Source organism: Pleurodeles waltl, chromosome 6 (assembly GCF_031143425.1).
Source record: "Pleurodeles waltl isolate 20211129_DDA chromosome 6, aPleWal1.hap1.20221129, whole genome shotgun sequence".
NCBI lineage: Eukaryota > Metazoa > Chordata > Amphibia > Caudata > Salamandridae > Pleurodeles > Pleurodeles waltl.
This window is the reverse complement of record NC_090445.1, coordinates 1,528,141,523-1,528,165,053: the sequence shown is the minus strand read 5'-3', so window position 1 is coordinate 1,528,165,053 and position 23,531 is coordinate 1,528,141,523. Positions and strand designations below refer to the sequence as shown.

The window sequence follows — 23,531 nt, the reverse complement described above, 5'->3', positions numbered from 1 at the left end:
TGCCATGAAAAGGCTGGCAGAAAGAGGGGTTGCAATCAGGCAGGTGGCGCAGAAATCAGTGCCACACTGGCTGGTTACAAGCCTGACTGCCATCAAGCCGTCAGAAACCATGTTCTCAGCTGGGAAGTCAGTTCCCTGGGGCATCTGCCCACCAGGGTTGTAATTCGGCAGTCGGACCGCCACAGTTGTGGCAGTTCGAACGCCAACGAGAGGGTGGTGATCCTCGGACCGTCACAATCGTAATGAGGCCCATAGTATCTACCAGATAAGGCGTTACCAAAGGTAAGTAGCTTGCCCATATGATAGAGGCTTCTAGCTACAGATTCCTCATGTTTGAATAGATACCCAAGCAATATCATCCCCAAAGGGGAGTCTGCAAACCAAGTTCAAACAAGAAAGTCCTGCAGGACCGAATGGGCAAAGCGCCCATCCTTACAGACTTGACTATCCAAGCAATGGTGTTTGGTAAATGTGTGCAGGGATGCCTATTTTGCTGCCTGATAGATGTCCAGGACTGGAACTGTGCATGCTCACGTAGTGGTAGCAGCCTTTGTTTGGGTGGAATAAGCACTCAAACCCTCAGGGGGCTGCTTCTTGGCCAATGTACAGCAGATCTTAATGCAGAGAATTACCCATATGGATATGGTTTGCATCTGCATTGCCCGAACTCCACTCAAGACAAAAAGTGTCTCTGAGCAATTGCTGCCTTGGAATCTCCAATGCCCAAAACTGCTGACACTGTGGGTTCTTGGCAAATGCGAACAAATGTAACCAAGGCTTTTTCCACTGCTGAAAGGGACCTTGCATCACCTCCGGAAGGAGATGCCATTTGTGATCCACCTGGCATTTTCGGCTGAGTTTGTCCTCTCTGGCATTCAGAGAGCAGCCAGATGTTGAACTACCAGGGATATGCCTTTCTGTTCCAGCCACGTTCAGAGGGTCCGCAACCGCACCACACACTGCTTGTTGCAGTACCACATGGCAATGGTGTTGTCCATGAACACTTGCACCATCTTATCCTTGAGAGAGCAGAAAGGCTTTCAATGCCAGCTGGATCACAAGAAGTTCCAACATACTGATGTGGAGACCCAATTCTGCAGGAGACAGATGCCTCTGATCTCCACCTCTCGCAGATGGCCGCCTCATTCCAGGAGTGACACATCAGTCACTACTGTCAGATCTGTTTGGCAAAGGGAGAGGGATCTGCCTCGGACCAAATTGTGGTTTGTTAACCACCACTGCAGATCTTTCGCAGATCTCTCTAAGATCTGGACCTAGTCAGAGAGATTCCCCTGATGCTGTGCCCACTGGAATTTCAGGTCCCACTGCAGGGCCCACATATGCCATCTGGCATGCATCACCAGCAGGATGCAAGAGGCCATGAGGCCCAGCAGCCTCAGAGCCACTCTCACTGAAATCAAAGATAGAGGCTGAAATGTCGGTGTCATTGGCTAAATATCCTGGACTCGCCGTTCAGGAGGATAGGCCCGAAACTGCACTGTCCAGAACAGCTCCGATAAAAAGGTTGCATCTGAGAGGGAGTAAGGTGTGACTTCAGAATGTTTAGAGGCAACCCCTACAAATGGAGGATGTCTGCCATAGTTTCAAGGTGAGAGATGCCAGCCTGGGAGGAGCACGCCTTTGACAGCCAATTGTCAAGATAGGGCAAGACTGAAACCCCGGATCTCTGTAGATGAGCAACAACCAGTGCCATCGCCTTGGTTAACACCTGAGGGGCACTAGTAAGTCCAAAGGGGAGACCGATAAACTGAAAGTGCTTGTGGCCTACAGTGAACCGTAAGTAACATCTGTGAGCAGACAGGGGGGATGTGAAAATAAGCGTCCTGCAAGTCCAATGATAGCATCTAGTCTCCTGGGTCCAGGGTAGATAGAACCTGAGCCACTGTTAACATCCTGAACTTCTCCTTCTTGAGGAAAAGATTGAGGGATCGAGGTCTAGGAAAGGGCGGAGACCCCTGGCTTTTTTGGAGACCAGTAAGTAGCAGGAATAGCAACCACAGTCTACTTCTGGCACCTCTCTATGGCTCCCTTGGCCAAGAGAGCTGTAAATTTCTTGCAGAGAAGGGACAAATGATCCTCAGTCATCCGCACGTGCTATGGTGGAATGGGTGGAGGGGTAGTCTTGAAGAGAGTGGCCCCTTCGGATTATCTGCAAAACTCACCTGTCTGAAGTGATGGATTGCCAATGTAGCAGGTGATGGCGAATCCTGCCGCTAACTAGCATGTCCTTCAAAGAAGCCTGGACATCCCCGATAAGCCTGATATCCTCAGAAGCTCTCAGCCTTGTGGCCCCTTAGGGCCACTGTTGAAGAAACCACTCTACCTAGCGAGTCGGTTGGGTCAAATCCAGAACGAATTGCAAACTTTGCCGTGTCTCTCCCATTGGCAACAGTCAGAGAGTACAGCCCGGCCTGCCCCAGGACCTGTGGCAGCACTTGCGCAACAGTACCCAGAGCATGTGGGAATAACGGCCCAAAAGGTATGTGGTATTCAGGAACCACAATGCAAGGCCGGCAGAAGAATACATCTTCTTTCCAAGTGAGTCCAACCCTTTGGACTCCCTGTCCGGGGAGTGTAAGGGAACCCACCCTGGGAAGCAGAGGCTTGGACCACCAAGCTCTCAGGGGTGGGGAGTTGCGTCACGAAACTTGGGTCCCCAGGTGCAAGGCATTGGCGGTGGGCAATTGTCTTGTTCACTGGAGCCCCTATGCTGGGCTTGGACCTGGTACCTAGTATGACGTCAGTGAGGGTCTCAATGAACAGGACCAGGGGATCGGAGGTGGAAGCTCCCAGTTGCAGCACCTCTGTCAAGAGATTAGTTGATGGCCACAGAGGATAGTTCAAGGTCCACCATCTCAGCTGCCCTCCTCACCACCAATAGCGTAAGAAGCTCCCTTCTCCATAGCCATGGTAGGGGAAGAAGTCATGCCAGTATCTGGAGAAGTGTCTAGTCCACTGACCTCATCAAAGTCTTCACGCCAGTCCATTGCTTCATGGGGCTGGAATTCTAAAGTGTTCAACAACCCCTCCCATTCATTCTTTAAGCCTAGTCCATAGCAAAAGGGCTCAGGATCTGAACAAGAAGGCAAGGCTGTGCAGTGAGCATCGGGGAAGGTCAAGGTGGCACGACCGGTGATGGGCAGGATACAGGACTGGATCCATGGGAGCCCCCTGGCAGCAAAGCTGCCAGCGTGAAACCCAAAGAGGCCCCCTCTGACACTGTGGGGTCCAAAGGCTCTCCAGCAGGGTCGGTCTACCTAAAAATGAGGCGCATGGCCTCATAGTACTCACAGAGTTGGGCAGGGGTCGCTCCGGCTCCCGGAAGCTCTGGGAGGCTTGGAGGAGGCCCACGTTTCGAAGAATGAGGCCAAGAGCGTCAATGCTCCCTCATCTTGTCGGCCGACAGATGAGAAGTCAGAGAGTGCTTCGACTTCTTGGATCTTTTTCTTGTGCTTCGACTTCGCCGATCATAGCAAGGCCTTGAGAGTAATATGACTTCAGACTCTGCAACCGACCCTGGGACCTTCCTTTAGACCGAAATCTCGACTCAAGTCGAGCTCCGGGCCACCACCAGCTTCCGGGACCACTATCTCAAAGTCTTCGTATGCATGGCCAGGCACTCCGAGGACGACTTTAGCGCCTGGTTGCACTCCAGACACCAAAGGTACACGAGGTGCAGTTCAGTCACAGACATTGCCCGATGACAGGATCCGTAGGGCTTGAATCTGGTCTTTCTTTAAGACATCCTTGAAGATCTTGAAAAAGACTTGGCAAAATGTTTTTTTAAAAAACCTCAGAAATGAACTGAGGGGTAGCTCTCTTCAGATCAGAGCTTTACTGGTGCGGATAGAAAAGAAGTGACGTCAGCCCACCTGGGTGGCACCTATATAGGACCGCAACCTCATATAAGGTGCGGATGATGCCAATAACGGACGTGGAGCCAATCAACGCCACCTTCCAGCATGCACAGGTACCGCTCACGAATATCTTCTACATCCAGTCTGATGCCTGGGGAGGACTCAAATGTTAGAAGTCTGCATCTAGAAGTCTCGGTCAGATACATTAAATACAAAAATCCAGATTATGATTGAAAAACACAGATAGAGATAGAAATAAACAAACCTAGAATGTCCATGAGAGGGGCAAGGAGACAGCATGCAAGACAAGTTGATCTACTAAAAATATATAGTTGTCGGTCTTTTGGCTCCTCAGTGCAAGCCAGCTTGTGAGAGAGAGGGATTGACAATCAAAATAAGTGCTGCACTGGCATTGCAGTGATGTTGAACTTTAAATGTTAGCCTCACAATCTTGAACTATAAAGTCCAATGGACTTGCATACACTGTCAAATAAAAAGCCCAGCAAATCAATAAAAGCACTGATGATTAAGGACAATGCAATCCCATTCCTTAGGTTGCTTTAGGACTGACTTCATGTCACCAGGAATGTGGTCTTGCTAGTTCTGGACGTTTTTTTAATAGCCTTCCACGTTCAGGGAGTATTGGTCATGTCATAATTTTCCTGAACTACTTACGGAATTGCAATGGCTTGGAATAGGAAAGCTCAAATGGGAAATCGGTTTCCTTGCTGAAATGATGTTATCCTCCAATCCTTCTCTTTGACTGAATTCCGCTTACTCGGGAAAGTAAGCACACAGTAAGGAGCAAGTGGGGGCTAGTTGTGATCTTAAGTTCATTCATATTTCTCTGCATTTTGATGTAGATTTTATTGCTTTTCATTTTGTAAATTAAGATGACGTACAAGTACCGAAATGAAGTGAAAATAACACCGGACTGTATGAATTATAATTTTCACACCTGACCGGGTGCAAATGAGTATCTCTAGATTTAAAACCCATCTCCTTTTCCACATGTCAAATCTGTGCGGAGCACGGGGCAATGGCTAACTCACATGCCACAGAGCAGCAAAATAGATTCACATAAGACCATTTCAGCCTCTCAATACACAGAATGCACCCCTACCCTATAACATATAGCCTCCCACAAGACGCCAGGAAGCACCCACCTCCAACTCCTCCATAGTCACGATGCCATCGTGGTTGGCATCAATCACCTCCTCAAACTCCTTTTTGCGGTCTTTAACCCAATCATCATCAATGTCTTGTGCCTGCTGATTCTCCACTGTGCCAACAGGCAAAGAAATGAACTCAGATTTCGTGAGCTTCTTATCGCCATCCTGGTCTGTTAAAAAGAAGTAAAAACATGAACTCGATTAAACAAAACCAACTCTGATAGAGCTACCCTGATAAATTTCAATATGTGGCATCGACAGAAAGGGCTAATTTTGGATATTCAAAAGTTAAGAAATAACTTGTTTTTCACTGCTATCAGGTATAAGCATTGTAAATAACAAACACTGCATTGACGTGCTTAACAGTAATTATCACAGAGGTAGCAGTTAAGTCTGCTATGGAAAATGTGAGGCCTAATAAAACGTGGGAAGCATTGGGCTCTATAAAGGTCTATAATAAGGGGTGGGTAAAAGGCATGTTCCACACATCTATTAAAGAAGTGTTACTGGTGATGCAATGATGCGTACTGTGCTTCCTCCCTAAAAAGAAGCATTGTTCAAAACCATGGTTTCTAGAAGAGTAGGAATGGGACTGGTCTTGTCTAAACAGAAAAATTGCAATGCAATGAATGCCATGTCCCGTCCAGATTGTTGAAAGGAGAATGAAAGAAACAAATAGTCATTTGGGCCAGGGGAACCTTGGAAATAAAGGAAATGTGGCACTCAGACAGGGACCATTGCCCTAGTGTTGGATAAGCCACTATATAAGCAGATAAAAGACACTGCCGCAAGACTGTCTTCAGCTTATGGTGCTTTAATAGGTACAGGCTGAAAAAACGAGTTACTTACCTTCGGTAATGACTTTTCTGGTGGATACATTAGCTACCTGTGGATTCCTCACCTAATGAATACTCCCATGGCGCCAGCATTCGACGGAAATCTTCTTCCTAGTCTCTGCACGTCGACGAGGACGTCACTCTAGCCCACGCGACGCCGTCTGATGTCATACAGGCAATAAGAGGTCCTCGACGACGTGCCGACGTCAGTACCAACATTTTTTACGTGCATGAGAACAACAACCCAATGCAATGAAAGAGCAAGGCAATATCCCATAACATTGTAAAATACACATCATTGCAATAAAATGGTTGTAGATTTAATATAACTCTCTTTTTTCTTTTTTTCCTTTTTTCCTTTTTTTTTTTTTAAACAACAAATATATGTAAATCATGTATATACCCAAAAATATATACATATATACATACATACACATATAAATATATACAAGTGTCCATATATACAACATCTATTGCAACCTTGAAGACCAAGAGGAGCGCACTCAAGGATTACTTGGTAAGACCAAAAAGGCAACGGGGAGGCGGGTGGGACCGTGAGGAATCCACAGGTAGCTAATGTATCCACCAGAAAAGTCGTTACCAAAGGTAAGTAACTCGTTCTTCTGATGGATACAACTACCTGTGGATTCCTCACCTAATGAATAGAGTCCCAAAGCAGTACCACTCCCGGTGGAGGGTGCGTGTATGGTCAATCCAAGAAATCCTGCAGCACTGACCGGGCAAAATGGCCGCCCCTTCTGACCTCAGAGTCCAAACAGTAATGTTTCGCAAAAGTGTGAAGGGACGACCAAGTTGCGGCCTTGCAGATGTCGACCACAGGAACACCTCTGGCCAAGGCCGTAGTGGCCGACTTAGCTCTGGTGGAATGAGCTCTAATGCCATCAGGAGGATCCTTCTTTGCCAAAGAGTAACAGATTTTAATGCAAAGAACAACCCACCTAGAGAGTGTTCTCTTGTGGACTGCCTTTCCTCTCCTCTTGCCCACGTATCCGATGAACAGCTGATCCTCCAGCCTGAAATCCTTCGTTCTATCAATGAAGAAGCTTAACGCCCTCTTTGGGTCCAATCGATGTAGTCTCTCTTCCTCCTTTGAACGATGAGGCGGAGGATAGAACATGGACAAAGTAATTGTCTGGGCCAAATGGAAGGGTGAAACAACCTTCGGGAGGAAAGCAGCCTTGGTCCTCAACACCACCTTTTCCCCATAAAAAGTTGTATAAGGGGGTTTTACCGATAAGGCCTGCAACTCACTCACTCTCCTTGCAGATGTTATAGCCACCAGGAAGACTGTTTTAATAACCAAATACCGTAATGGGCAAGAATGCATAGGCTCAAAAGGGGACCCCATAAGGAAAGTGAGGACCAAGGACAAATCTCATTGAGGCATCACGAATGGTTTTGGAGGATATTTATTTAGAAGACCTTTCAAGAATCTGAGAACAATAGGGGATTTAAATAACGATGGTTGATCTGGAAGACAAATGAAGGCTGACAGGGCAGACAAATAACCTTTAATGGTAGCCACTGCACAACCTTTCTGCGCTAGAGACAGAGCAAAAGACAAAACATCTGACAGATGAGCATGTAAGGGATCAATCTGTCTCTCTCCACACCAGATAACAAATTTGGACCACCTATTAGCGTAGATAGATTTAGTGGAGTGTCGCCTGGCCGCTAATATAACATCCACTACATCAGGCGGGAGAGAGAAGGAACTCAGGTTGCACCGTTCAATCTCCAGGCATGTAGGTGTAGACTCTGGAGGTTGAGGTGTAAAACCTGCCCCTGCGACTGCGAGAGGAGGTCTGCCCTGAGAGGGAGACGGAGCGGAGGGCACAGCGAGAGTTGGAGAAGGTCGGAGTACCACACCCTCCTTGGCCAATCTGGAGCTATTAAGATGACTTGGGCACGGTCTTGGCGAATCTTCCTCAACACTCGAGGAATCAAGGGTATGAGGGGAAACGCGTAAAGCAACTGAACGCACCAGGTTATCAGAAACGCGTCCCCCAATGCTCCCTGCACCGGATACTGGAGGCTGCAGAATAACGGACACTGCGCGTTCTCCCTAGTGGCAAACAGATCTATCCGAGGAAACCCCCACATCTGGAAGATTAAACGGACTTGATCTGGATGGAGACGCCACTCGTGGTCGGCCGAGAATTGGCGACTGAGACTGTCCGCACGTACATTCAAGACCCCGGCCAGATGATTTGCTACCAAGCAAATCTGATGGTCCTTTGCCCAGGACCATAGTCGAAGAGCTTCTCTGCAGAGAAGGTACGACCCTACTCCTCCCTGTTTGTTTATGTACCACATCATGGTAGTATTGTCCGTCAGGACCTGTACTGACTGACCACGAAGGGAAGGGAGGAAGGCCTTGAGAGCCAGACGTACAGCCCGTAACTCTAACACATTGATATGAAACCTCTGTTCCTCTGGAGACCAAAGTCCTTTGATCTCCAGATCCCCCAGATGAGCTCCCCACCCTAGAGTGGAAGCATCCGTTATGACCGTGGCCACTGGTGGCGACTGCGCGAACGGCTTTCCTTGCGAAAGATTGTTGCACGCAATCCACCACTTCAAGTCCACAGCAGCATCTCTGGGGATCTTGACCGCACCTTCTAGATCTCCCTTGTGTTGAGACCACTGCCTTCGGAGGCACCACTGAAGAGCCCTCATGTGCCAGCGAGCATGCGTGACCAACAGTATGCAGGAGGCAAACAGACCGAGCAGACGAAGGACCTTGAGAACTGGAACTATCGCTCCATTTCAAAACATTGGAACCAATTCCTGAATATCTTGAACCCGCTGAGGCGGAGGAAAGGCTCGATTCAATGTTGTATCCAGTACTGCCCCTATGAACAGGAGGCGCTGAGAGGGCTCCAGGTGAGATTTGGGCACGTTCACCGAAAAGCCCAGGTCGAACAACAACTGGGTTGTTGACTGCAGATGATACGACACAAGCTCCGGGGACTTGGCTTTGATCAACCAGTCGTCCAAGTAAGGGAATACTGCTATCCCCTTCCTTCTGAGCTCTGCCACAACCACTGACATCACCTTCGTGAAGACTCGAGGTGCTGAAGTAAGACCAAACGGGAGGACCGCAAACTGATAGTGCTGCGACCCTACCACAAACCGGAGATACTTCCTGTGCGACTTGAGTATCGGGATATGAAAATAAGCATCCTGCAAGTCGACAGACACCATCCAATCTTCTTTGTTCAACGCCAAAAGCACCTGTGCTAGGGTCAGCATCTTGAACTTTTCCTGATGGAGGAACCAATTCAAGATCCTCAGATCCAGGATCGGTCTCAACCGACCATCTTTCTTGGGAATCAGGAAGTACCTTGAGTAACAACCTTGACCCCTTTCCTTCTCTGGAACCAACTCCACCGCGCCCTTTGAAAGGAGGACTTGAACCTCCTGTTCTAGCAACAGGAGGTGTTCTTCTGAACAATAAGATGGGTGGGGCGGGAGGGGGGGCGGAAACTCCCGAAAGGGAAGGGTGTAGCCTTTCTCCACAATACTGATAACCCAAGTGTCCGTTGTAATAGTCTCCCACTTGTGGAGAAAATGCCGTAATCTTCCCCCTACAGGAGCGGAGTGAGCGGGAAATGGTGGAAGCCTAAGGCTGCTTTCCCTGCTGCACCCCTCCAGAGGACGAGGAAGAGGCAGAGTGCTGTTGAGGCTCTTCTGGTGCGGGCCCTACCTCTCCCTCTAAATGATCTATAGGGGTGAGAAGAGGCGGCTTGCTGGAACCTCCCCCGAAAGGAAGAGGAGGAGGAGCCACGCCCAAATCCACGAAACCTCCTGAAAAATCTGGAAGAGGCAGAGGAAGAAGGAGCTTGCAGCCCTAACGATTTGGCTGTGGCCCTGCTCTCTTTAAATCGCTCCAAGGCCGAATCTGCCTTTGCTCCAAACAGTTTGTCCCCATCAAAAGGGAGGTCTAATAGGGTCGACTGTACATCCGCAGAAAACCCTGAATTACGGAGCCAGGCCTGTCTCCTTGCCACCACAGCCGTGCCCATCGCCCTAGCCACCGAGTCGGTCGTGTCCAGTCCAGACTGGATAATCTGGGTTGCGGCAGCCTGGGCGTCTGAGACAAAATCCAAGAGTCCCTGGGGAAGCTCCGTAAAAGAAGATGAAATATCATCCATAAGAGCATGGACATATCTCCCCAGAATGCAAGTTGCGTTGGTGGCCTTCAACGCCAAACTGCAAGAAGAAAATATCTTCTTGGATTGCGCATCCAGTTTTTTGGAGTCCCTGTCTCCTGGCACCGTCGGGAAGGATCCAGCCGCTGATTTTGAAGAACAGGAGGCTTGTACCACCAAGCTCTCTGGCGTAGGGTGTCTTGAAAGAAAGCCAGGGTCAGATGGTGCAGTCCGATATCTCCTGGCCACAGCCCTATGAACTGCCGAGGAAGATACAGGCTTCTTCCACACCTCCAACACCGGATCAAGCAAAGCCTCATTAAACGGCAAGAGAGGCTCCGCTGCAGCAGAGGCCGGATGCAGCACCTCCGTCAATAAATTCTGCTTCGCCTCTGCCACCGGCAAAGGCAGGCCCAGAAAATTAGCCGCCTTCCTCACCACCGCGTGAAAGGAAGCAGCCTCCTCCGTATACTCCCCTGGAGATGAAAGGTCCCACTCAGGGGAAGTATCCAGCCCTCTGGCCGTATCCAGACCATGCAGTCCATCACCCGAGTCCTCAACCTCTCCTTCCTCCAGGACTCGCTGGTACTCCTGCTCTTCCAACAGACGGAGAGCACGCCTCCTTGAATGTAGTCTCTGCTCAATACGCGGAGTCGACATGGCCTCTGCCGAAGTCGAAGATCGGCGCCGATCTGCAGAAGCATCCGACGCTGCATCCGGCGCCGCAGACAGCTTCAGCGCCGATGAAGGAACAGGACAAAGGGATCTTGGAGCCGATGGACCCACCGGAGTCACAGGACGAAATCCCGACGTCGACGGGATGGAAACATCCGGAGCCAATCCCTCTGAAGCCACCGGAGCGGCCACCGGCGCCGAGCCCACATTCCCAAAAGGGAGAAAGGGCATAAAGGGTGCCGGCCGAAGAGGCGCAGGATCACCCAATGAAAAGGCCAAAGGCCCCGAAGGACCAGCCGGAGCACCTCCTGGAGCCATCTGCTGAAAGATGGTATACATCGCATTCAGAAATGCGGTACTATCGGCTCCAGGGGCTGGAAAAGCCGGATACTGGGGTGTCTGGGGTGCCTGGATCGAAGGCGACCCCGACCTCGACGTCCGCGACGCCGGAGACATCACAAGAGGCTGCATCACCTCAACCACAGACGCTTGTCCAGGCGAAGTCGGTGACGCCGGAGAGGGCAACGGCGTCGATGGATGCGGCGTGACCGTGGGACTGACCTCCCAAGTCCTCCGACGTCGAGCCGAAGGCGACCTCGAACGAGTCTCCTTGCTTGAATGATGCCGTGAATCTCTACGGCGCCGGGAGTCTCGATGACGCCGATGAGACCTTGGCGAGGAAGACTCTTGTGATGTTTTTCCTTTCTCTTCGACTTCGCCAGGAATAATTTAGCCTCACGTTCCTTGAGGGCCTTCGGATTCATGTGCTGACATGAATCGCAAGTCACAACGTCGTGATCGGAGCTCAAGCACCAGAGACAGTCGGAGTGAGGATCTGTAACGGACATCTTGCCCCCACAGTCTCGACAGGGCTTGAAACCCGACTTTCTCTGAGACATTGTTACCGCAGAGAAGAACTACGCAGCAGAAAACACACTGTAACCACTAAAGTAACAGTAGCTCCCTCGAAGATAACCGTTTCGAATGCACGGAAAAAAGGGAACTGACCTCTTATTGCCTGTATGACGTCAGACGGCGTCGCGTGGGCTAGAGTGACGTCCTCGTCGGCGTGCAGAGACTAGGAAGAAGATTTCCATCGAATGCTGGCACCATGGGAGTATTCATTAGGTGAGGAATCCACAGGTAGTTGTATCCATCAGAAATAAGACATTATATTAAGGCTTGAGAATTGGGGAAAACAGTCTTTGTTGGCTCTCAAAAGGAAAAACAAATCAAACTTTTCTTTGATTGTAGTATTAGTTACGAGATGATATACATCACTAAGCCCTTCTCGAAATTTACTTATTTATTTACATCAAATTAATTACTTTTGTCATTATGGTTCCTACGATCTCATGCATATGCAGAGGTCATGGTAGTAGTATTCCCAGATATTCTTGATTCAATACAAAATTGGTGGTTTGCAATCAACATTTTTTTCAGTTTCTTTTTTAAGACATGACAAAAAAAACACCCCGTATGTTTGCAATTATAATCAAAACTGCAAACAAATTTAATATAGATCAAATTATATATATATATATATATATATATATATATATATATATATGAATCATAGCATAACTCCATCTTCTCAGTCCACAGCTTTCGGTCCATCACATCTTGCATTATATGTTAGCAGTTTTGCCCTGAATTAATTGCAAAATGAAAGTTCAATAAATTGCATGTTGTTATAAGGGGCGTTTGAAAATGCGAAAGTTAAAAAAACATTAGAATATCATCCTTATTTAATGAAGATTGTAAACATTTCACTCTTACACCACAACCCTTTTTCATCTACAAAATATATGTACATGATGAATAGTTTCAATAGTATCGTCAGCTGAAAGACTGGAAGTGTCTTTTGAGATTTTTGCATAACCAACCACTAATTAGCTGCCACCTGCATTATTCTGAAACACAGAATTTGGTATCTCATCAAACTTTTAGCAACTATCTGCAGATATTCCGAACGGTTGGTTCCTACAAACAAAACAGGAATATGATAATGGTGATTTAAACAAAATATATGCGGTCTCCCCCCAATGCTGTATTCCATCCATTTTCCCCCAAATACCTTACGCTCTGTAACAGTAGCTAGCTTTTTTTTAAAATATGAAACATGAACAACAAAACATCTTCTCTACTGAACAAACACAAAAGCATTTCCTCTTATACTTTGGTTCGTCATGTTTTGAAGCAACATTCTAAGGGAGAGGAATCTGAAGGTGTATAAGCTAACTCAAATGCTAAATCAGCAGGTGCCTTTATTTTAAGGCAAGGAACGTTCTAAACGTAGTGCTTGTATGTATACCTAGAATCCTTAAAAAATGCATTTGAACACATACATTAAAATAAATGGGGGAAGAAAATCAAAACCGATCTCTAGGAAGTTTGATTTTAATCTCACACAATAAAATTTAGGGATGCTATGTACCAATTGTTTACAGGTTTGAACCCTGACCAACATTATAATTACACCCGTTTAACTCTCCAACTACAGCCATCATTCTTACCAATGTGAGTCTAGTGAGGGTCCCAGGTAAGTACAGAACCAAAGATTACACTAAATAGACGACCTCTCCTTGATAACATTAAGTCCAAATCCATCAATGTTCCATTTATACTCTTAATCACAAGGCTATTAACACAACAGTAAGTCTGCAAGGGATTTAGGATAATTTGCCATCCCAGTGATGTAGAGACAAATAGAATGGTGTGGTCTGTAACTCTGTATAAACTAGAATAGGGACCAGCAATCCATCAATCATGGGTGAGTTGACTTATTTCTCTAATACACTGAACAGACAGAACAAACACAATTGCCAATAACAACCATGTTCAGGTGCCATGTTTTAGCGCTGTCTTATTTTGGAGTATTATACATAGTTCATCTGAAACACTTTGCGACGTCTATGGCCCACATGTTGGTATTGTATCCAGATCTGGAGGCCTGATGAGCCGGAGGAGGAATAAATATAAGAAAGCACAGACAGGGGCAACCAAAAGGGTACATCGTTTAGACTGCTAGTTCAACAAGAATAGGCCCACAACCTAAAATGTACCGGGGATAGTTGAAAGGAACGTGGATTCCTGGCATTCACAACGACACTGAAGGACAGGAAATATTATGCAGGGTATGATAATTTCCTGTATGTAAGACTTTGCATAACCACTGCCAGGAAGAGGAGTCGGGAGTCCCACGCACATTTCAGAGATGGTTTCAGGAGGAGCTTGTGCTCTGGTCAGAAGCATTTTATTCTAAGCCATTAGTCACTAGTCTTACCCAAGTCTCGTACGATCTCCTTCACCATGAACTTTAACATTCCACGGCTGTGCTCCGGATGCTGGAAGGAGAGGAATTCTTCCTCATTCAGCAGCTGGTTTGTGGGAGGATTGTCAGCCTGGAACCAGCGATCCTTCAGGTTCTCAAGAACTTCCTGTGCTGGAAAAGAAGAGGTACTGTTATAGGAACTGAACACCTAACTCAATCATACAGATCTGGTCTGTAAAATACCTTACATCACAATCTAAAAGCTTGTAGTTCTAAATTGACATCATGTGGTAGATCACAGGATCTAATGAGTTAAGGACAGACGTAAGTGCCTGTCCTTCAGACATCTGGTAACAGGGCCGGCTTTAGCGCTGTTGGCGCTCTGTGCGACAGCCTTTTTTGGCATCCTCACCCCATGACCACCGCCTCAGATTCACCCACTACCACCTGGTAAATGTGCCCCTGCTCTCCATAGCCCCTCTCTCACATACATTACTTGGTTTTAAAGCGCTTGCAAAGGCCTGCTTTACTAATCCACATAGCTATCCACATTAAAGATATTCCTGATCTTTGCGGCAGGCATATAACCCTCTGCCAACTCTATGGGGAGTCAAAACTCCCATCTCTCTCCCTAGCAAGAACATTAATCACAAGAGATATCTAGACATCTTAATTGTTTCCTGAAGGCTGGACTCACAAGGAACTTTTCAGCAGGTGCTTTGAAATCGTAAGTCATTGCTACACACAGCACCCCGCTGAGGTCAGCGCCCCCCAATCCAGGTCAGCACCCGGCGCTGCGGCACCGCTCACATCGCCCTTGATCCAACACTGTCTGGTAACACATCCCACTGAATAGTGTGCCAGATGTAGATATTGTTGAGCTGCCAGAGTTGAGCCATAAGTCCCTTGAGGCCTTTGCAGTGGGCAATCAAACCACTGTTAAAAGATACAGCTTAGTCCATTTCATCTGACTACAATGGGCAAGGAGGGGCATATAACAATCAACTCCCACTCCCACCATTCGCATAAAAAAAACAGTATTTACTCCTGCCCTTAACAGGAGAACATTCAGAAATGATTTCAGGGTCGGAAACCTGCTGAACTCCAATGAATAGCTGCATGCTTATGACTTTGTGACCGTTTTACAGTTTCTACTTAGACAAGCTCCCAGAACACTCACAAACCCACCACAAGGAGTGTATTTGTTCCTATTACCTAGGAGAAATATTCCAATAGGAGGGCAAAGTCACATTCCTGATCAAATTAAGAGTTTGCGTCAACTTTTTGTTTTGCTCACCAAAATTCAGCTTTGGTGCACAAAATCATTTTTTAAGATTGTTGACAGGTGTGTAAAGCAGAAAGGTGAAGCACATATATGCTTACTTCTGCTCCTTGGGGACAAAAAATAAAAACTATTTTTATGAGAAAAGGGAATTCAGCAACAGGTTTTCACATTTATGCCACTCTCAGTTCTTTCCTCTTCATTTTAAAACACTACGTTTTTTTCAAAAGATCTGTAATACAGCACTATGCCTGCAAGGGCGACCTGCAGTTACATCATACTGTGCATATACTTAGCTGTCATTTATAAAACTTTGTCAGATGCAACTCTAATAATCTAATTTAGCACGCCACGGTAGCATTGTTTAGCAAGAAATGAGTGTTGCATTCAGATTACAGCACCTTTTCCCCACCAGTGACTTCAGAGTTTTGCACTAATAGTACTATGTATAATGCCTACTGATACACTGCATAAGCGCAGTCTCTCCAAAGGGTAATAAGTTTCAAATTTACCAGTGCATACGTACTTAAACCCAATGACAAAAAAAATCCTTGTCCACAGAGATAGTAGTGCCACAGGTTACCAGGAGGTATTAGTAAGTCTTTCCACTGTTTTTACTAAAGGTGATCCAGCAGTGAAGTCAGTTGAGGAAGCAATCAAGAACAAGTACCAGTGATGGTCGTGACTCATTCCGTTGGAGTATGGATCAGCACGCATCTGGCAACATATCAGCGGTGAGATACCTTCAACGTGACTGTGTTGAACTAATAAGTGCTTATTGTGATCTCGATTACTTGTGATGACGTTTCACTGCATGAAAACTTAATAAAATGATCACTTAAGAAAAGATGTGGCAGAAGAACCACCGGGAGAGAGGAAGGGGTGAGAGGAACTCTGAAATTTTTTATCAGACTGTGGAAGCAGGATTCGGCTATGAAGTTTTGTTGGTAGGGGGGATAAAATGGAAGGATAAAATGGACAAGGAACTAACTGGTGCGGTAGTCATTACTATTACGAACGGATCTATCATTTCAAAACCAAAGTTGAGAAGAAACTCATCTGTCAAATAAGAAAGCTAAAAATAAAAAAAATAGAAATAAATAAAATCAATAACGTTGGCTTTGGGAAGGCGAGCAGTTTGAGTAAAAATGAAAAGCTAAGTGTAGACTACTAAAGCACTGCAAACACAACTAGATTGCAAAATCTTTAAAACTAGTGGTCTTGGGACATTCTCACAAAAACCATCAACACATTAACAACCCTGCCTCACTGGGGATGTGCCTCATAGCAACACTTTGGGTAGGGATCAAGCAGGCCGTCAAGGACATGGGTAGGAAACTGTTCTGAACGATTGTACATTGTTCAGAACTACAATGAACCTTCTCTTTACCACAACCCTGCTTATCTCCTGCAAAACACTTATGTAAAAGACTGGACTTTTTCTGCTGGTGGCAGCAAAATATAAAACCTCAGAATGTAAAAATAAAATGTTATCTACAAGAAAAGTAAGACATGAAACAAAAGGCGCCCAACTGTTACGCCTGGGACGGCCCCACGAGCATTCCATTTGCTGACGCACTACATATTACCTGGAACCTTTTCCTCCAAAACAAGAGACTACATTTCCGGCACTCGGCAACGCAAAGTAAAGACCTTGAAAAAAACATATATTGTAATCGCTAAACATGAGCTTCTCATGATTCAATTTCCTGTCTGTTCAGTTCGCAAAAAAGATAAAATATCACAATGGTTTCCCTGCTTAACTAGTCACCTTTTCAGAAAGTTGATTCTATCATTTAACGGTTTCCTGTGGTTGAGAAACCCAGAGATGACTAGAAAAAGGAACGCATGTTGATTGTACCTCTCACACTTGTACCTGTAGAAGGGGCTTTGGTGCACCCATGCCTACCCGCCTCTTTTGAATTTATACATGTATACATTTGGTACGCACTTGACTTGATCAATTCTGGCCCATATTCCTTTGTTTCCAAATTAGTGCTGATTGATTCAGGGGTTCTAAAGCTATTCGAGTGAAACTGTTTGTAAGCTGTGTAAATCATATGTTAAGTTTTGCTCCCTTCTACAGCCCAGACTGTTGACATTAACACAGAAGGGGGTTTTCAGAGCGTGTCTTTTCCCAGGCTTGCCCTTCTTATAGATTGATCTAATTTCGTCCTATATTTTGTAAATGTAAAATGTAAATTAGCACTTTTATAGCGCACTACTCACCCGTTAGGGTCTCAAGGCGCTGTACTCATACCACTATGGAACCCCTCCTGGCTTTTCCCTGTGAGGCGCCCACTCCTGAGCACCCCCAGGGTGAAGCCAGGCATCCAAGCGCTGTTGGGGCCGTTGTGGAGATTAAGCAAGCTATTGCCCAGAGTTGCAGAGTGGGACCCATGAATTAGATTAGGCACCGAGGCGAGAATTATCTGGTCAAGGGGAATTGAGCCCAAGACCTGCCGAAGCGGGACTTGAACCCTGGTCTTGAGCCAGATCTCTGCCTCAGGGTCTGCCGCTCTAACCATTGAGCCACACTTCTCCATATTTTGTGACTCATGCTTAAAAATTTAGCACTACAAAGGTTAAAAACACTAACTTGAATATCTGTAGTTTTAGTGTTCTTAAAGATGTCCAAGTTTTCTAAATGTATATATATGTTTTTACAAAACTGCAAAACAGAGCTTTGTTGCAAGATTGGCTGGATGTGTAGTCATCAATTCATCGAACTTTAATGGCCTGAATGTAGCAAAAAATAAATAAGTCAGATTGGAACTGTGGGTAAGGCGAATTAATGTTCAGGTTGATTGCTATTGTTGTTGACTTTCTGTTTTTGATTCAATACATATTAACAGGTCTTTAAAGTGTTGCTGGGGTGAACTAGGGGAGGGCTGTGGGAAAAAGTGTGCTTGTATAACAAAATATTGAGCTAGCAAAAAAAAAAAAAAAAAAAAAAAAAAAAAGAAGTTACATATTCTTCTCCAATTTGTTATTATCGCTGGGCCATTGACACTTGTGTTAGTTCTGATTTGGCCTTTTGAAGCTGGCGAGCCTTACAATGAGCCAGTAGTTCAGCCTTAATCTCTTGCTCTAGGTCATGAGTAAAGGGAATTTTACACGTATTGGATATATTAGAAACGACTGCTTCGGAAGGGAATCGGAGTTACTTTTGTCAAATGGGTTAGACTGTAAGGCGTTAAATACTCTGTGAAATTTCATTCTGCTTAATTTCATGATCTATTTGGCCAGAACGGAGCAGTTCATCGATTGTTCGGTGGGCAAGATCGTATGAAATTCCAGGAAGCTCGTATGTCATCAACTAATGGTTCCTCATCAATAGTGAAGGCTACATTAATTGAATGTATTTGCAAGGGTATCCTTCCATACATTAATTGCCCTACTCTGAAAAGGTTTTTGGCAAAGGTTTGCAAATGTAAAGACAAAAGAAGGACAGCATCTGGGAAAGAGAAATCCGGTTTAGGGATTGCAGTGGGTTCATAACTGCTGCAACAAACAGTGAACTGGTTTCACTCGACACCTAGAAACGATATACTCTTAACAATTATGTGTTCTTATGTAAACGAATCTGGTACATTTTCCTCAAATACTCAAGCACTTCTACCTTCTTTCTTGTGGTCTTTATTTGAGAATGATTTTGTATGCTTGTAGAGACAAGATTTCCACAATAGCATTTGATTTGTCTGTAAGCGAAGAATCTTCCTGCCTTAAGAATTGGGATCCAACAGTTTTCAATCATGAGATCACAGGCATTAGGGACTGTTTGTCAGCTGAATTACTTTTGATCAAGCCAACAATGACAAAGGAGCTGGCTCTGGGTCTCAATGCAGGACGGGACTGTGCCTGACTGAAGGCATCCAGACTGGATTGTTTCCACATCTCTTAAACAGATTACTTGTAATTCGCCCTGGAAATATTTTCTAACTCGGTAACAGTGTGACTTCTGGTATTTGATTTCCACTCTTTGTTGTGGTGTACCTTCTTGAAGCGCGGTGCTCTAATGGTCTGAAGTACATGTACTGGGATGAAATATGACACAGAGCCCTCCAGGATATAATTTACTAATGCAGACAAAGGTGAATTTATGCTTTACTTCGGTTCTAAGATTTTCGAAAACGTGTTCCTTTTTTGTAGTTTGTTGGAATCTTAAGTTCAACAACATTTTTTCTATACTTGCGTGTGCATCTTAAATACTGAGTGTTGGATGACTTGATATACTGATATAACTGACTGAATTGTATCGTAATGGTTTTGTGGATTATGGAACTAGTTTACTGAAGATTGCCTTTGTGTGTGTTTTTGACATCAAAAGCTCATTGTTTCACCTCTTGATGTTTGAATCAAGAAAATCATAGTTTTTTTAATACACTTTTTTTAGGCGTCTCTACTACATCTATTTTTTACATCCAAACTCCAACAGGTAAATTAAGTAGTTAGGGGGTGTAATTGTCCACGAAGCGCCAGCAGAACAACTGAGACCCAGCGAGAAACGATGAACATGTATAATTAAGTGATCCTGCTATGGAACCTGAAATGTAGCAAGCTGCTCAATATGCAAAGAAAACAAGCACTGGCAAAGCCAACAGGCATTGCCTTTGTAAGAGCCACTGGCTTTGCCCATATGATTTAGCCATGTTGTACACCAGCTTGGCAGCTGTTCATCATGGCTAAAAGTGGTGTAAAGGAGAGTGGTGTGAAGTGTTGTAAAGCAGAGTGTCATGGAGCAGACTAGGGTGTTATGGAGCGGCATAGAGAGGCGGGGAGTGGTGTAACACTGAGTAACATGGAGTGGAGAGGCATGGATTGGCATAGTGTAGAGTGGCATAGTATTGTTGAGCGTCATGGGGCAGCAGAGTGTGCTAGAGTGGAAGGGCATAAGGTGTTGTAGAGCTGAGTGGGGTAAAGTGGAGGTGAGTGTTTTAGAGTGGAGAGACAGAGGGTTATTGAGTCGTATAGAGCAGAGAGGGGTGGCGTAGAGGGTGCTGTGTAGAGTGGGGTAGTGTTGTAGAGCGGAGTATGATGTTGTGGAGTGGCACAGAATGGAGTACTGTAGTAGAATGGAATGGCATACAGTGGTGCAGAGTCAAGAACAGTGTCGTAGAGTGGAGTGGCTACAGAGTGCAATAGCAAAGAGTGGAGTGGTGTAAAGTGGAGTACTCAAGTGGAGTGTGTTGTAAAATAGAGTGAAGGAAAGTGGCATGAGATGGCGTAGAGGGAGCCGCGTAGAACGTTGTGGAGTGAAGTAGTGTCACACTGAGGCACTGAGCAGAGTGTAGTGGCATAGCGTGAAGTACAGTATAATGGAGTAGAGTCCTGGAGTGGAGTGTTGTAGAGTGGCCTAGAGTGAAGTGGCATAAAGCACAGAGTAGACTGGCTTAGAGAGCACCGGTTTTGAGTAAAATGGTGTAGTGCGTAGGTGTGGCACAGAGTAGTGGTGCACAGTGGAGTGGCGAAGAATGCATTGGCATAGAGTGGAGTAACGTAGAGGAGACTTTCAGAGTAGAGTGAAGTTGTGCAGGATAGAGTGCAGAGGTATAGCGTAGAGACTCAGACTGCAGTGGTATGGAGTGCAGAGTAAATTACAGTGGGGCAGTGTAGTAGTGTAGAGTGTATTGCATAGTGACGAGTGGTGCAGAGTAGAGTGCAATGGTATAGAGTGCAGTGGTGCAGAGTAACTTAGAGCTCAGTGGCACAGTGTGCAGTCTTGCAGAGCATAGAGTCTTAGAGTGTATTGGCGTAGAGTGCACTAATGTGGAGGCTGCAGAGCAGAGTGCTGTAGAGAGCAGTGGCATACAATACAGTGGTGCACAAACGTAATGTTTTGTCTGGTAAGTGTAGTTCAGAATGACCGATAACGAGAGAGGAGTGTTGTTGGTGTGCGTGCCCCAAAGCAGGGTGATAAGTTGTGGTGTTAGTAAATAACAGCCATATTCATGGCCACTGGAATCATCTGCCACAGAATCTGCAGCTTTAAAAAAAAAAAAAAGAAATTATAGGTCAAAGGACTTAAAAGTTAATAAAAATGCAGGGACACATGTTGCCGTGCAGTGGAAGGCCCTTTGCAAAGCCAGACTGCTCACCTATCTGTTGCTTATTGCTATATTTGGGTTTTAAACTGGTACTAATGAGGTGCAACCGATGCCCAGAGAGTGCTCCCAAATTCAAAATGACAAAATAATGAGGTAACGTTATTTACAAAATGTGCCTCATTATGCCGCAAAATGTGTCTTTTTCTTGCTCCACAATTTACTCAACCCTGCCCCATAATTCAGCCCTCTCCTGCTGCATAATTCCAGAGGCCCTGGTCATACTTCATATTTTAACATGTAGCTAGGGTCAAAATGTAAATTCTAATGTAGGTTGGGTGTGGTATCTCCTTGTGCGAATAAAGGAACTGTGTTCTTTTTGTCTGTTTAAAATGTAAACTGAAGCATTAGCGCAGATTTAATGTTTCCATGAGTTCTTATTATAGTGTTGGCACTGCGCTTGCTGCTTGAAAATACAGTATGCTCCTGAAAATGCGTTTTTAAAGGATAGGAAAGAAAGCGATGGTTTGAGGTGCTTAGAAGTGCAGAGATCGGGTGTTTTTGTTTGTGAAGGACAACTTTGCCTTTTTGCCTATGCAGAACTTGTCCTGGTGTAATTTTCAGATTCTGGAACACATTTAGCAGGGCCTGCATGTTGTCTGCTTTCATTCTAAGCAGCAACATGTAGGCGGAGAGGAGTCTATATTACTTATTTTTACCCCCAATTGGGCTAAAGATAAAGGCTGAAGCTAAGGGTTCATCAGGCATCCTTTTGTTCCAATCTCATCCTGGCTGGTTTCGGACTGGAGGCTCACACTTAAGATGCAAATGAAGAGGAGGAAAAAGAAAGGCTCACACAGCTTATCACTCCACAGGTGCCTAAGAGAAGCTCGTTTTTGACTGTGCTCAGTCCCTTTTTATAAGAGAAATGCATGCACTCTCAGAATGTTAGATATGTTGGTCTATCCTAGTATTTGCACAAATAATGTAAATGTCACTATTTTATTTATTTTATAGAGCAACTCATCGCAGTGCAAGGTGTCTGAGCGCTTCAAATAGCATACATTTATATTGACAAAAAATCATGTAAGTATGTAAAACAATGTCAAGATTTTGTTATATAAAACAGCGACGGTTACAATATGTAGGAGTGTCCTTCGTAGCACTCTGTGCTATATTAGAAGGATTACAATTTAATAACTGCAAGTAATAAAATGATCTCTGTGTTAAAAGCAGTAACCCACTTACCTATCTAGCTAAAATAAAAAATCTATCATCCGCAAGTTGCATGAGGTGCTGTTTAAGAGTTATGCTACTGCCTTGTAAATGGAGCTTAGGAGGGGCACCAGCAGGCTCCATGGAGAGAGTAATCTGCATTCCTCTTTCCTATAAGCGCTCTCACTTTGAAGTTAGCAAAAGTGAAGTAAATATCACGAATACAGCAAAACACAGTTTAGGCAATGGAAGGGACAAACTCACCCTCAACAGCCAATAACAAATAAAGTGAGCAAATGGAAAGCCAGACAATTTGAGTTACAAACAACAAAGGCAAAGGAAATCAACAGGTGGGATGCATTCATGGGTCCAATTTCTGAAAGTCCCCAAGATGTCTTTAGCAAACCAGACAATAGCTGTGACCTAATGAGTTCTTAAGATGTAGAGATGTTCTTTGTGGTAAATGTTCAATGGGAGAGAATCATCTAAATCTGGGACCACAACTTTAGCACTGTGCTCAGCTCTCATCATATTTGGATTCTAGGGTCCAGTTCTGGAAATTGCATCTCAGGCATTGTGCCCAGTTTTGTGTGGTAAAATTCGGCAGGGAAATGAATGGTATACAAGGTTTCATCTGCTATGGGACTATATGTTTTCAGGCTTATAGAACGTACTACCTATGACAGCTTTTTACAACAGAGAAAACCACAAGAGGGCACAACACAGAACCTTTTCTGCACAAAAAAGACTCACCAACTTTGTCCAGTCAATGATTATTCAAGTTTCAAAAGATGATCAGTACAAAACAAAAACAAACGCTAAACAATAAAAAATAAAACGTTTTCCCTTATGGGTAGAAGAAAGGTGTTTAGTGAACAAAAGTTTCCATCAACCTCATATCAAAAGTATGCCACATGACCTTTAGGAGCAAACGAAGCTGAAAATCGGCAAAGAACTTGGGTCTCACGGCAAGCACCTCA

At 45.2% G+C, this 23,531-nt stretch overlaps 1 protein-coding gene across 6 annotated transcripts in view; it reads right to left on the bottom strand.

The window, feature by feature from the left end:
• Positions 1-23,531, bottom strand: part of SDF4 (stromal cell derived factor 4) — a 165,147-nt gene that overhangs the window by 15,875 nt on the left and 125,741 nt on the right. For all 6 annotated transcript variants that reach the window (XM_069241097.1, XM_069241093.1, XM_069241095.1 and 3 more), the window contains 2 exons: positions 14,023-14,181; positions 5,045-5,220 (listed from right to left, as the gene is read on the bottom strand). In XM_069241097.1, the coding sequence (XP_069097198.1) occupies positions 5,045-5,220; positions 14,023-14,181 (335 nt within the window). The remainder of the gene's footprint in view (positions 1-5,044; positions 5,221-14,022; positions 14,182-23,531) is intronic.